Source organism: Dermacentor silvarum, chromosome 3 (genome assembly GCF_013339745.2).
Source record: "Dermacentor silvarum isolate Dsil-2018 chromosome 3, BIME_Dsil_1.4, whole genome shotgun sequence".
NCBI classification, from domain to species: domain Eukaryota; kingdom Metazoa; phylum Arthropoda; class Arachnida; order Ixodida; family Ixodidae; genus Dermacentor; species Dermacentor silvarum.
The window spans coordinates 147,300,030-147,314,415 of NC_051156.1; the positions used below are offsets into that span (position 1 = coordinate 147,300,030).

General features: G+C 47.4%; 1 protein-coding gene across 1 annotated transcript in view; it reads left to right on the plus strand.

Annotated features, from left to right (window-relative positions):
• Nucleotides 1-14,386, plus strand: part of LOC119444880 (nose resistant to fluoxetine protein 6) — a 423,598-nt gene that overhangs the window by 298,915 nt on the left and 110,297 nt on the right. Inside the window, exons 10-11 of the mRNA XM_049663713.1 lie at nt 654-819; nt 12,942-13,024. Of these exons, the coding sequence (XP_049519670.1) occupies nt 654-819; nt 12,942-13,024 (249 nt within the window). The remainder of the gene's footprint in view (nt 1-653; nt 820-12,941; nt 13,025-14,386) is intronic.

The following is a 14,386-nucleotide window of genomic DNA, read 5'->3' on the forward strand; positions in this document are numbered from 1 at the left end:
TGCTCCCATAGCGTCATGACATATACAGCTTGTCGGAAACAAAACCGAAAGTCGTTCGTAAAAAAAAACTAATAACGCAAAATATTTCGAGCACTCTCATGCTGTCCAGTATTATTTCACGGGTTCCCAGGTCCAGCAACTTCATGTAACACAAAAAATGAAAGGCCGAAAATGGGACGTCGGTATTTTTTTATGGTGACCACTTCTATACGCATTTTAAAAACAATGTCTTCCTTGCCCAGCTGCCACCGCTTTGCCGCATCGTGTATTTCTATTTCCAGCCTCTAAGCCTCTTTTATGCATCATATGTGACCCCGCTCTCACCTAAGCTTACTGCTCGCAGACTGTATTTTCACCCGAACTCGTCCAAGAAGACATTGTCCTTCATCAAATTCAGCTAGATATTGAATCTCCTTCGAACTTTTTATTCTATACAGCGAAGTAAAGCCACAAACGGGGGACAAGCAAAACACAGGGGACCCTGTTGCTTCTCCATAATGTCTCTCTTGCTCGTCCTGTGTAAAGCCCACGATTTATATAAACTGTCATATAACTACAAGCTTAGGTCAACAATGCCTTACCAAATGTTCCTAAAGACGTGGAAGGTCTTAGGAACACATCCGTGTTTCACTATAGCTGCTGTGCCATTGCAGGATTTGCGTCCCACTTTTCTTCACCATCATGTGGTTCTACCTGCTCCCTCGTTTCGTCACTGGACCGGACGCCGAGGCCCTGTTTCAGGGATTTCATGCCGAGGTGGCACGACACTGGTGGCATTTCATTGTACACATCAGAAATCTTTTCGAACTGACTGTTCAGGTGAGCTTTGTACCTGGCGTTTGTCAGAGGAAATTTGAACTTAACACATTAAAGGAAACATAATGGTAATGCACGGGATGCATTCACTTGTAAGGGTGTGGGGGAAAAGGGGGCGCGCTGGGGTGGTTGTAACACGTACAGGCAAAATCTGCTGCGGTGGGAATCTACGCTTTCATCCCAGCCATCTTCAACTGTGTCTGAGAAAATATTGTAATGACTGAAAATTGTTACTCAGGAGCAAGCAATAATCGTGTTATCTTTAAAAGGACCCTGAAATGATTCTACTGATTGTGTACAAATGCAGTGAATCGGTAAGGTGCGTTCTTCAGATCGCTAAGAAGATATCTTCAAGCGCCCTGCGTGAAGCGCCTAAATTATTATTATTGGGTTTAAAAAAAATTGCATGCTAGTGATGGCAATGGCGCCGATTTTCGAGTTTTAAGCCACCTCTGCCTATTCCACTGTTTATAGCCCAATTTGTGTAGAATGCGCATGTTAGCGATGAATTGGCTGCCTATTTGAAGTCGTCGGGAATGCTATAAACATACTGCTCCATAAAGCGTAACTTATCAGCATGTGTGTGCCTAGTGATTTGCATTCCCTTATAGAGGCCTTGAGCCACTTTTTATCGAAGAAGAGAAAGTCATTTGACGTGAACATATCTAATTTCAGAAATACTTTGCCGCAAAAAGTACTTCAATGCGTTCAGCAAAAGCAGAGTTATTGGCAGGGGTTTAACCTGAATTTTGCTTTTTTTTCGGCGGGGGGGGGGGGGGGGCGTTATGGGGGCGTTATCAGAATGCGGGGGGAGGGGATACCAAGTTAATGGTTATATCTAGTTTGAGCAAAAGTCGGAGGGGGGGAGGAGGTTGAAGGGGCTAGCACTCTTTTTACCACATTGTTATATTTAATTAAGGCTGAACGCTTGTTTTCAACAAATGGTGACGGAAAAGCTGCTAATTACCAGAAGTGCACTAGTTAACCTTTTAAGCAAGTATATTAAATCACATGTTACAAGGCAGTTCGATCATCCTTGTTGGTGCATGTCGAGCTGATGTTATTGCGCAAAAAAATGCTACAACGAAGGTGGAGAAAGGCGGGCATGAACGAACGTTGGATACATGGCCGAAATGTGTGCCTCGTTTTTCAAGATTGTGAATTCAATACTATATTTAAACACTCATGCCATTCTACCACCACGTTTGAAAATTACAAGAACATAAGGGACAGCGTTTAGTTTTAATTTGACTGAACAAACGTAATTCTTCTTTAACTGTAGAACTGTTTGAGCCGAGCGTTAGTCAGTAACCTGCGCGCAGAAATTGTGGTCCGATCCTGGCGGTAATGCAGAAAGACTCCAAGTGCAATGGCACATACCCCTGTGACCTAGCGAAGCTGAGCCCGGATAAGTCTAGCTAAGCATGGTTGGGACTACTCAAGCTTAGTCAGTCATCGATAGCCAATTGATAGCCAATCAATTGCTCATCGATAATTGATCAATAATAAATGAATTCCAGAAAATGCGGGGGATGACTTGGCATTGCTTAGTCTAGCCCAAATACGTGGCCAATACCTTGCGATAACCAATCGATAGCCAATAAATACCTAATGAATAATTGATCAATAATCAATAAAGTCCCGATAATGCTGGGGATGACTTGGTAGTGCTTAGGCTAGCCCAAAAGCCAGGACAAGCTAGGTGCCCATCAGATCCGCTGTCTATTTAGCATTGCGCCTCTAGTGCAAGCTACGCTAATTTTTTCTATGCAGAACAAAGTGAAACAAGTTCTTAATCTACAAGTCTTGATCGAACAAAGAGGAGACGTTTTCAAAACTGAGTACACTATCGTTTTGCACGAGAAAAAGAAATACTAAGAACGACAGACACGGAGCAGTCATACACCTTAAACAACACAGTTAAAATGAAGCAACTAAAAACAAAAAGTATACGTATTGACCCTTTTCGCAGAGCAGTTTGTTCTAGAGAAACGAGATGGCGCTCCCGGCGGCGCGCCATACCTCTCCTCAGCGACCACGCACGAATACGAAACCATTACCGCTTTTACCTTGCTTCTGTACGATCAGCTGTCGGAAATCCAACTGAGTTTTCGCTAACACACTGTGCTCCAATCATGCTAGATTGAATCATGTGGATTGAAGACGTGTGCAGTAGTTGGCTACAATGAGTCTGTGTGGCCAAGTTCGCGGACCGCTGCTGCAACTGTCCGAACGTGTTACCGGCACTTCGTGATGTACGGCTTTCATCGAGGATACAAAAATTTGCTCATCCGCCATCCTTGTATCGCTAACCTTCAAAGAAAGGGTTTCATCCACAGAACGTCGGCATGAGTGAGTACCACTCGTTAAACAATGACAAAGGGAGTAGCGCCCTTCCTATCATAGTAAGTTTTGCGCGCGTTATCTATACACATCTGTCCCAAAAGGCAGGAAAACTTGCGCCCAGTCTATCGCCGACGTAACAAGAATAAGTGAATGGGCGCACACTTGAATATATGGGCACTGTATACGCACAATAAATGACGGACTACACCTATGGAGCACGAATGGTCGAAACTGAATGTTTCGTGACGGTCCGCAAGAGTAAACGAGTTACTAGCTGTAATATATAATTGCTACAAGGTATTACAATGTACAAAACAGCTACGTTTCAAGCCTTGTGCGCAGCGAGAACAATTCTATCGGAACTGAGCACACCCGCGAGCGATTAGGCAGAAAATAATCAGATAGTGGCCGCACCGAGGAACTTCACTGAGTCAGAAACTGACAAGCCCCTGCTTCAAAATATTTGCCGAATAAAGAACAAAGAGCAAAACACACTAATCCTGACTGAATTCATAATCGGAAAACCTGGATAGCTTGGAATACATATTTAACCCCGTTTTTAGGACATGCACCATATACGCTGCTTGCGCCGTTTGGACATAGCTCAATCAGCTCTGAAATCGCTTTTACATGTTCTCTGAAGCTGTGATCAAAGCTTCGTGTCGTCCACCTAGTCACCGTCTACGATATCTCTGAAAACAGAGGTTTTGTAAACCGCGCCGACGTCATTCACTTCCATTGTAAACAAGGAGGCAACGGAGGCAGTTGAGGCAAGCAATGGACGCGTCACCACGTGATCAAACATGGCAGCACCCACGGGATCGCCGCGAAAAGGGTCAATAAGCCGATCATGCCTGCCACAATCCGGTACATACAATATCGAATGAAGCTACTAGACCAACCATGGCTAAAATATTAATAATAATAATAATAATAATAATAATAATAATAATAATAATAATAATAATAATAATAATAATAATAATAATAATAATAATAATAATAATAATAATAAAACTGCGACCGCACAAACTATAGAGTTGCACCGTGTCACCTCGCACGTATCTACAGTACCCGACGTGGTTTCTTGGCCCACATCGTATAGGCACACTGCAAACATTCCTCCTTTTCTTCGTCTAGTGCATTCCTAATATTGGGGATACTTAGAGCTTCGATAGAAATTTTCATCAGCGCGTCGACATGGGCCGGCGTCATGCGACATCTATCTGATGTTAAGACCCTGTTCACGGTGGAAAAGCTTCGTTCAATGGCAACAGCTCCTACGGGGAGAAGCAGTATCTTGATTGAAACTCCGTCTACGAATCGCTCAAATAACAGAAGAAGCCAGAGATTACGCGACCGAGCTGACGCAGCAAAATTGGGTCCAGTTTTGCACCTCGCTCAAAGGTACCCTGAGTACGGCGAAGACGTGGGCCATTCTGCGTTGCCTGATCGAGCCCGACAAGGCCAAAGCGACAACCAGTCGGACACTTCAAGAAATCGCTCACAAATTCCCCGGGAATGACCAGGATCTGATTGACACCCTAAAAACCAGATACCTGGGTAGCGACCCCATACGACCCTGCCTCCTAAAATACGAAGGGGAACCAAGACCTGAACTGGACGCTCCGATCACGGAGGAAGAGGTGTATGCCGCGGCACGAGCCTCACAGCGCAACACTGCTCCCGGGGCTGACAAAATCACCAATGCCATGATTAGAAACCTGAGCCCGAAGCACATCCTGGACTTGACCGAATACCTAAACGAGGAACTCTGGAGCAAGGGCCACGTACCGAACGAGTGGAAACACGCGGAAGTCGTGACCATTCCCAAGCCAGGCAAGAAGCCCGCGATCGACGCCCTACGTCCCATCTCGCTGACTTCGTGCCTCGGCAAGCTGTACGAGAGGGTCATCGGAGCTCGCCTCCAACACTACATAGAGGACGGTGACCTCTTCCCGCACACCATGCTTGGCTTCAGGCCGGGACTTTCTGCGCAAGATGCTTTCCTAATCCTGAAGGAAGAAGTTCTCAAGGGCATCCCGAAGGGAGGAGAACACCTCCTGCTCGCACTCGACCTGAAAGGGGCCTTCGATAACATCTCTCACGAGGCCATTCTCAAGGGACTGAACGACATCAGCTGCGGAGAGCGCATCTTTAATTACGTCAAATCGTTCCTGACGGGCCGGACGGCAACCATCGGAATAGGCCAGACTCGATCGGATACGATCGACGTGCCGAACAAAGGAACGCCGCAAGGGGCGATAGTCTCCCCGATTCTCTTCAACATCGCGATGCTAGCGCTGACCAAAGAGCTGCGGAAGATCCCGGACCTCGGTTACGCCCTATACGCGGACGACATCACGCTCTGGGCCACCAAGGGCTCCCTCGCGCAAAAGGAGGCGACCCTTCAGGAGGCCGCGACGGCCGTGGAGAGATTTGCGGCAGCGAGCGGGATGCGTTGCGCACCCGAGAAGTCCGAGGTGATACGGGTTCACGGAGGAGGAATCTATAAGTCACCCGGCCCTATCGAACTCTATCTAGAGGACCACAAGATCACGGAAAGCAAAAAGACTAGGATTCTGGGCTTTTGGATCCAGAGCAACTTGAAAGCATCCCACACCATCCAAACCCTAAGGTCCACCACCAACCAGATCTCGCGGATTATCAAACGAATAACAAGAAGCCGCAAGGGCATGCGAGAAGAGGACACGCTCCGCCTCGTCCAGGCTCTGGTGATCAGCAGAGTAACGTTTAGCATGCCGTATCACTACGACTCGCTAAACAAACGCGATCAAGAACAAGTCGATGCCATCATCAGAGGCGCGTACAAAACGGCCCTGGGTCTCCCAGTTACCACCTCAAACGAGAGGTTAGCGGCTCTCGGCATCCACAACACCTTCGCTGAGCTGTCGGACGCGGTTATGGCTTCGCAAAAAGCCAGACTACAGAACACGGCGGCGGGCAGAGCCATCCTCCACCGGACCGGCACGGCCACGGAGCTTCGTGCCCTCGATGGGCAACGATCACTCCCGCCCGAGGTCAGAAGCAAGATCACGGCGAACCCCATACCAAAGCACATGAGTCATGAACTCCACGAAGGACGACGCAAGGCGCGGGTCAACAGACAGCGCCGACAATTCAAGAGTGACCCGTACGTACAGTACGTGGACGTGGCGGCGTACCCCGCAGGGGGCCTCTTCGCGGTAGCCGCCGTGAACGGGAGAGACAACTCCTTAACCCTCGCGGCCTCCGTCAGGGCAGAGCACCCAGCTGCGGCTGAGACCATAGCCGCAGCGCTAGTAATAAAACAACATGACAGGGTGGGCAGGGAAGTTCATGTCGTTACCGACTCGCAACAGGCCTGCCGAAACTTTACCAACGGACGAACACCGGTGCTGGCGGCTCAAATTCTAGGCCCGAGGCTACAAGAAACCCATCAAATCACTTGGACGCCGGGTCACGCGGGACTGGAGGGGAACGAAAGGGCGAACGCCTTAGCTCGAGCGCTAATTAACCGAGCGGGGCAAAACCAATCGTCTTATCAATCCCCTTCCTTTACCTTTGTGCCCCTGCCATCAAATTACTGCGACCGACTCGAAATCCAGCGACTCAACCGCAGGATTTATCCTCCCCCTCACAAAATCTCAGCACTGAAGAGGCAATAGCCCTCAGACTTATCCAAACAAACACATTCCCAAACCTACACAGATACAGCAAAATATACCCACAAACATATCGTGGCATCTGCCCCTGGTGCGGCGACACACGCCCTACACTCTTTCACATCTCGTGGGGGTGCGGGGGCAAACCTCAACATTTAAAGACGCCTAACACGTCATTTGAGCGGTGGGAGGTACAGCTGACCGGCGATACCCTGGCGGGACAACAAGCTCTCGTCCAGCAAGTACGTCGAGCAGCCATGGCCAGTGGAGTCCTGGAATGAGGACACCACCCACTCGTCCTCAAGATCAACGATCTGAATGGTCTAAATAAATGTTTTTCTCTCTCTCTCTCTCATTACAGCTGATGACAAAGTAGGGAACATTGTTTTTCTCTCGACCTCGCATGCAAGCATTAGCAGCGCTTGCTATGAAGCCCGCTTTTCAGGACACCGTCCGTAATTTATACTCTTTCCCCAGTGCACTCATTCGGAGCTTAACAATAGCGAGAGCAGTGTGCCGCATTCTAAATTTTACGATTAAACACATGGGTAGTGTTTGTACTGAACGCATTGTGCATACGTTGAGTTAAAGATAAAAAAAACAGAAAGACCAAACATGCATCGCGTATCTCATTTACGCGCAAGCGTTTATCGTGACGTCCAGGTTTTTCAGCTCCCTGCAGGTCGCAGTGTAACACTGTCGTCTGCGCGCTGTGGTATGCGTGCTGGACATCAAAATTCGGCCTCAAGATTAGGACAACGTAGCGTCCGCTTCCACGAAGAGTAAATATTTCCTTGAGCGATTACCACGGTGCATGGGTTCAGCGTAATTTTTTCCAGGATGAGTGCCTCTCTGTAAGAGGGGAGGGCGGGTTGGTCTGCAGTAATATTCTTTTTTTTTTTTGGGGGGGGGGGGTGTTAGGCATGCGTGTATAAATCCCTGGTTATTGGCAATCAAACACGGCTTCTGCTGTTCTCCCGTTCCTTCGTCAATTCCTTGCACTGTGAAGGCTACAGTGGAGTGGGGCGCATCCACAAGACTCTGCCTTCTAAATGTCACCGTGACGCGCAGTTCAACTTTCACTTTCGATGTCGTAAACGCACAACTTCCCATTTTGGTGCCTACAGCGCGCTAAACCTAGGCCAATTGAACGCGGTTGTCCAGTGAGCCGCAGTGCGCTTAGCCAGTGGACTCGAGGCGGCACCCAGCGGCGGCCGCGGTATCTGCGCTACGTAGCTGGCCGCCGTTATCAATAGCAGCCGCGTATGGGAATCCGCGTTATTATGAAATAAGGCGTCCAGAAAAGTGATTCACATGGCTTCTGTTGAAAAGAGAGCATTTGAGAGACAGAGACAGGTGACGCTCCCTAGCTCAACGCATCGCGTACGACAGCAAAACTAGGCTGAAATGTCCTTCACGGCAGCGTAGCGACCCGCGAACTACGCTATTTAAGTAAGCGTGAGGGGTGGTTCAGGGCCCCTCTGAAAATATTAAACGTAGACGTTTGTGCAAACCAATGGCGCAGTTCTGCCGGAGAATACGGGTCGTGTGCTATATAGTTGAGGCGACGGGCACCGGTGGGCAACAGGAACATTGATTATACGAACGCTGTATTACGCTCATCTTGCGCTGCAGGTGTGTACAGGAATTAAACTCCTGCACCGGCACGTTGTAGAAGACGTAGCTGCACGTCGATGCCAACAAAGCATTCACCGACATGTTTGAACAGAAAGGCGCCTTTAGCGGCAACCGCAGGTTCTGCATTCGTCAGAGAGCAGAGCTGTTTGTAAAATTTGCTAAGAATGGTAGCGGAAGGATACCGCAAGCAAAGATCTGAAAATTGATAGAAAGCGTTGCGTACTCAACACGCCTTACAACGCGTCAAAATGTCCGTCAGAAAGCCGTTATCACGTGTTGGACTTAAGAGTATCGGTGCGGTCCACTTCCACTATCTTCTTATGCCTTTTTCCGTTAATTATTTCGTTTTACTAAAGTATAGGAAACGTTGTAAATAGTTCAATTCACAACATGCAGAGTCGTTAGCGGTCGCTGTAGCATAGCTGTCGCAGCGCTTGCAGTTTCATCGGATGGCTACAAAAAATATTACGAGCGTACCATACAGCCAAAGGTAAACAAACATACGTATTAGACATTTACATGTAATTAGGCTCGCAGCGACCAGCAACGTTCGCAGCAACAAGGCAAACGGCCGGAGCCTCAAAATTGTTTTTTTGCTTCGTCTAGGTGAAGACAAAGAACAGTGCGCGTCGTGCTACAGCATCTTCATCCGCCGCGCGAACTTCGTCGTGAAATTGGCACCATGTAGCCCAGGCCACCGCAGCCCAGGCCTAAAAAGAAAAAAAAAAAACTACGCGGAACTGAGACGCGGGAAGACACTTTGTTGAAATCAACCGGAAGTAAACAACACTTGAGTAACTGCACGCCGTCATGACCAAGGAGGCGGCACATAGCGAAGTAGAGATGGGCAAAACGGCTAACTTCAGTGAGCGGCTCGGAACGGCTCAGCTCACTGAAATGAACCCGTTCATTTGAACGGCTCACCGGTTAACTTAAACGTGTAAGCTGTGTTATGCATATTCTATAGTTATCTGGCTTTGAAAAAAAAACTATATATGCATAATTTAATAACCGTGTTATTGGTATTTTTGCTACGTTTAGAAAATATCTTTACATATATTAAAAGCGTGAATTTTTTGTTGTAATGAAACTTCTTTTCTGATATTGGGGATAAAATGCTTATGATATTGTGACAGGCAGAATGCGACGCGCTTTTTTTCAGAAAAAGATATGTAACTCCATTGTCATTACAGAAGCTTGTCTGTTTTTGTGGTACTCTAAAATCAACTTCTGACAAAATAAAAACACAAAATGATTGTACATTATGTTTCAACTTTATTCATTTATTCACATACGTACGTTCACTAAAATATGAGTAAGCTGTAACGCCATGCAACAGGAATATAGAAATCATTTCTTGAAGTACAATACAAAAATCATACGAAAGATCCACAAAACTGCCGCACGTACCTTTCGTTTCTTTCTCTTGAGTGCACGCGCGATACTGGCGATAATGCCATCATACGCCAGGACAAAAAAAAAGAAAAAAAAAGGAATGAAGGTCTATTACAACACAGCAGATCATTGGCCTCGTTTTAATGACGTGCTAATGATACACGCTCAGAAAATGCACTGAAGTGGATATCATGGGCGAAATTTTCATGACTAAACTAATTAGCACAAATGAAGACCAGAACGTAAACTGTACGTTCACCTGTTGTCTTTAAAGACACGGAAGACCATCTTCGAAGTGTTATTGGACAAGCGCATGATGTGCGATCGGTGAGAGTCGTGAGACGTCGTTCGAACAGCAGCAGGCAACTAACGGTAACATCCATTGCCAATTAAGACTTCTTTACTTCTCCCCTCGGTGGCATCGCGTGCCACACCATAGGACGCACAAAAAAAAAAAAAAACCAAAGGGACTGCTGCGCACACCACACACTGCGAGCGAGTACCATTAGCGCGAGTCTGCCCACACGGGCCACCATTCGTCGGTCAGAAATCGAAACCTCGAAACCCAGCAGAAGACCCAGCTTTGACGGAACGGTTCGGCACGGCTTATTCAAGGATAGAGAACCGGCTTCCTCACTCCTAAAAAAACCGCCCCTCACTTATTGAACAACGGCTCAATCGCTCTGCAAAAGAGCGGCTAAAAAAATCCGGCTCGTTCCTGAGCTCTCTCTAGGAACAGTTCCTCACGCTCACTGAACGAGAGAGAGCCGGCTTCCTCTCTCCGAAACAACGGCCGCTCACTTACTGAACCACGGCTCTCTCGCTCTTCAACAGAGCGGCTCGCTCCTGAGCGCTCAGGAGCGAGCCGGATCTTTTGAGCCGCTCTTTTGAAGAACGAGAGAGCCGTGGTTCACTAAGTGAGCGGCGGCTCTTTCGTTCTTCAGCCGAAGGCGAGGGTATGGTGGCTAGGCGACTCTTGCGAGGATGGGCGGGAGGGCTGTTGCTTTCTCGTACCGCTAATAGATGGCGCGGAAGTCGCACCCAGCAGAAGACCCGGCTCTGATGGAACGCATCGGCACGGGTCTCTGAACGCGAGAGAACCGGCTCCTTTTCTCTAAAAGAACCGCCGCTCATTTTTACTGAACCACGGCTCACTCGCTCTTTAAAAAGAGCCGCTCACAAGATGCGACTCGCTCCTGAGCGACCCATCTCTATATAGAAGGCCGTAAAGTGAAAAATCGAGAGGGAATGTCATAGCTTGCATGGAAGATAATGATTAGCCACTCATTTTTGTTCTGCATAAGCGCGCTAACTCAAAATTTTAATGTGAAAGCATACTTTGAAAGATATACCTTCCATGTCTAGGCGGCAATCTTAGATTAAACAAACACTGTTTCAGAAACGTTTTAGCAGATACGTAAAAAATGTCAGTATTTTACAGTAGCGTTGTTTTGAAGAAACAAAGACTTGCAACTACATCAATACATTTCGATTGATTGATTCTGGGTAACAACAGAAACAAGTTCTGATTATGAGGCATGCCGTATTGGAGGGCTGCCGATTAATTGTGACCACCTTGGGTTCTTTAACGTGCACTACAACGCAAACACACACACAAGTTTTTGCATTTCGCCTCTATCGAAATGCGGCCGCCCCGGCCGGGATTCGATCCCGCGATCTCGTGCTCAGCAGCGCAACGCCTTAGCTGACTGAGCCACCGCGGCGGGTGAATACATTTTCTTTCATGACAAGTTTATACATGTCGCCACTCAATACACAGACAAAATCTATCTATCTATCTATCTATCTATCTATCTATCTATCTATCTATCTATCTATCTATCTATCTATCTATCATTCCAGACTAATTTCAGTATTAAAGGATTAGACGATTGCAAAAAATTGGGGTGTGTTACTTCAAAGGAATAATTGTCTGTTCCTACACGAGTTTCCTGCTTTGCTGAGGTAACCGGGTTCGCCACCAACAGTCTACGTAGAAACCGAAATTCTACGTATTTTACATTAGCTATGTGCCCCTCTTCAGTGACCCTTTCACGCCAACCGGGGACACTGTATGTGTCACTGTGTGTGTGCTGCACTTCAATAAACCTCTTTGACATCAGCTTGGGTCAGTGGCGATGTGATGCTGGCTAAGTGCCGATTTTTGCTTAAAAAGAAATCCTTTGAAATTTCTCGGTTGCTGTTCGGAATTAAACTTGTGTCATATAGTATATACTCCGGCAATCTTGTCTCAATTTGTATTCAGACACGCGTGACCTTAGCACATGGCGCAGTGTGTCCTGAAGGAAGCGTGATAGAGACTCTGCTAGAGCACTGCACGGGCCGATTTTTGCGGCCCGGGCCCGGCCCGGGCCTGTTTTTACACTGGGCGGCCCGCCCGAGCCCGATCAAAACTTTTATGGCGATCTACGTTAGCAGCCCGGCCCGGCCCGCCACACTTTACCTTAAGCCCGAGCCCGGCCCGAGCCCGGCCCGAGCCCTGGCTCGAAACCGGCCCGAACCCGGCCCGAGACCGAAAAATACATGTTTTTCAGAGTTGAAAAGCCCGAGAATAACTCGCAGAAAGCCCGAGCCCGGCCCGGGCCTGCGTCAAAAATCCTGAGCCCGGCCCGGGCCCGGGTCAAAAAGCACACGCCGTGCCCGAGCCCGGCCCGAGCCCGCGAAAAAACTGCTCTACCCGGCCCGGCCCAGCCGACGGGCCGGGCCGGGCCCGGGGTTTCGGGTAAGCCCGAGCCTGTGCAGTGCTCTAGACTCGGCTACCGTATGCGTCTCAAAGACGACGCGTTTCGGCGGTGGCGATATACGATTCATCTTTACATGGCTTCAGTGATGGTCGCATTAACGTCGACAGTGATACTGTAATTGTTTCTGCCGAAATCTTTTCCTCTCACGAGCCCCCAAAACACATAAAAGTAATGACCTATACATATGCATAGGTGTAGTTGGCATTGCCGATGTGCATATTGTGACTGTTTAGTTTACGGTGATTCATCATGTTCAACTATTTACCCAAATATTTTTTTCATGAAGCTAAACATTGCGTATATTTGTATGTTTTAGGACAAATTAATCCATACGTGGTTCTTATCGGCGGACTTCCAACTCTTCCTGGTCTCGCTTGTGACATTGTTGACTTTCAGAAGGTAAGCTGTAGTATATTCTAAATCATTTTTTATGCTCGTGTTTTCTTTGAGAGTTGCACCATCTGCTTATATGATTAGCTAAATTATTTTTTGGGCTGTTTGTTCAAGTATTGTTATAACTGCTGTGGACGATCCCGATACATTCTTTGATTTTGATACCATACTTCCTCTGTGAAGATAAAATAAATAATTGAATTTTAATTGACAATAAATCAGATAGCAGCAGGAATAAGCGCCGTCTTCTTTTAGAACCATTAAGTTTGTCGCAATGTTGGTGCCAGGCTGACAGATGACCTTTATTGATTTTGATGTCACCAAGAGCTTCGTTTTCTGGTCCACTATTTGCACAAAAATTGCAGACGAGAACAATTGGATCATAGAGCAGCGAATTCTCAGCCAGCAGCCACTATTTTTCCGTCAGGCATCTCCATCTACGTTCTGGCTTTCTTTAGGCGCGAATTAAGCCTTTTGCGAATTATTCTTGCTAAGCATAAACAATGCATGTTATCGTTGAAATGTGCTCTCTTTTCCTAGCCATCTTCTCTGACAAAGTATACTTTGTGTTTTTTACTGTACATAAACATAAGACTTCAGTGTGAACCAGTAAGTAACACTCGAACACCCGTGGAATGGGCTGAATGTAAGCTTTCTTTAACAGCTGTCAAAAGCAAAATGTTCTTTGATGTCACTCTTGTAAGTCGCGCGGCTATTACACCTTACTCACCGTGGGGACACAGTTAACTTAAATTCTGGGTCTTTACGTGTCGAAACCGTGAGATGATTATGAGACACACCGTAGAGAAGGGCTCGTGATTATTTTTGACCATGTCGGTTTCTTTAGCGTACGGTACACAAGCGTTCTTGCATTTCACCTGTATCTAAACACTGTCGTCGCGGCCTCCATCGAACCCGCGACCTCCACCTCAGAAGAGTTACGTAAAAGCCACTGCAGTACGACTTTCGCTACGGTGTCCTGAGCGCAAACACATGGGAGCGATTCGTGGCCGCGCGATGGCCGCACTCTACGGGGGCGAAAAGCGAGAAACACTCGTTCGCTCAGATTTATTACAGGTTAAGAAATTCCAGGTTGCCAAAATTAATGCGGACCGCCTCTCACTACAGTGTCGCTCACAGCCGACTGGGTGAATTCAGGACGTTTAATGCAACAAGTAAACACCGTTCTCCTCGTGGAAGACACTGTCATTTACGTTCGGAAGCATAGCGTGCAATTTAAGTAAAAGCGTGGCCACGCTGGCTACCCAGTACAAAAGAGTGACGGACTGAGAGCAGTACCGCGTGCAATGATACTTGGTTGAACGTTGATGTCGTCCGTTTGCATGGTGCTTGCAGCATTGGCGATAG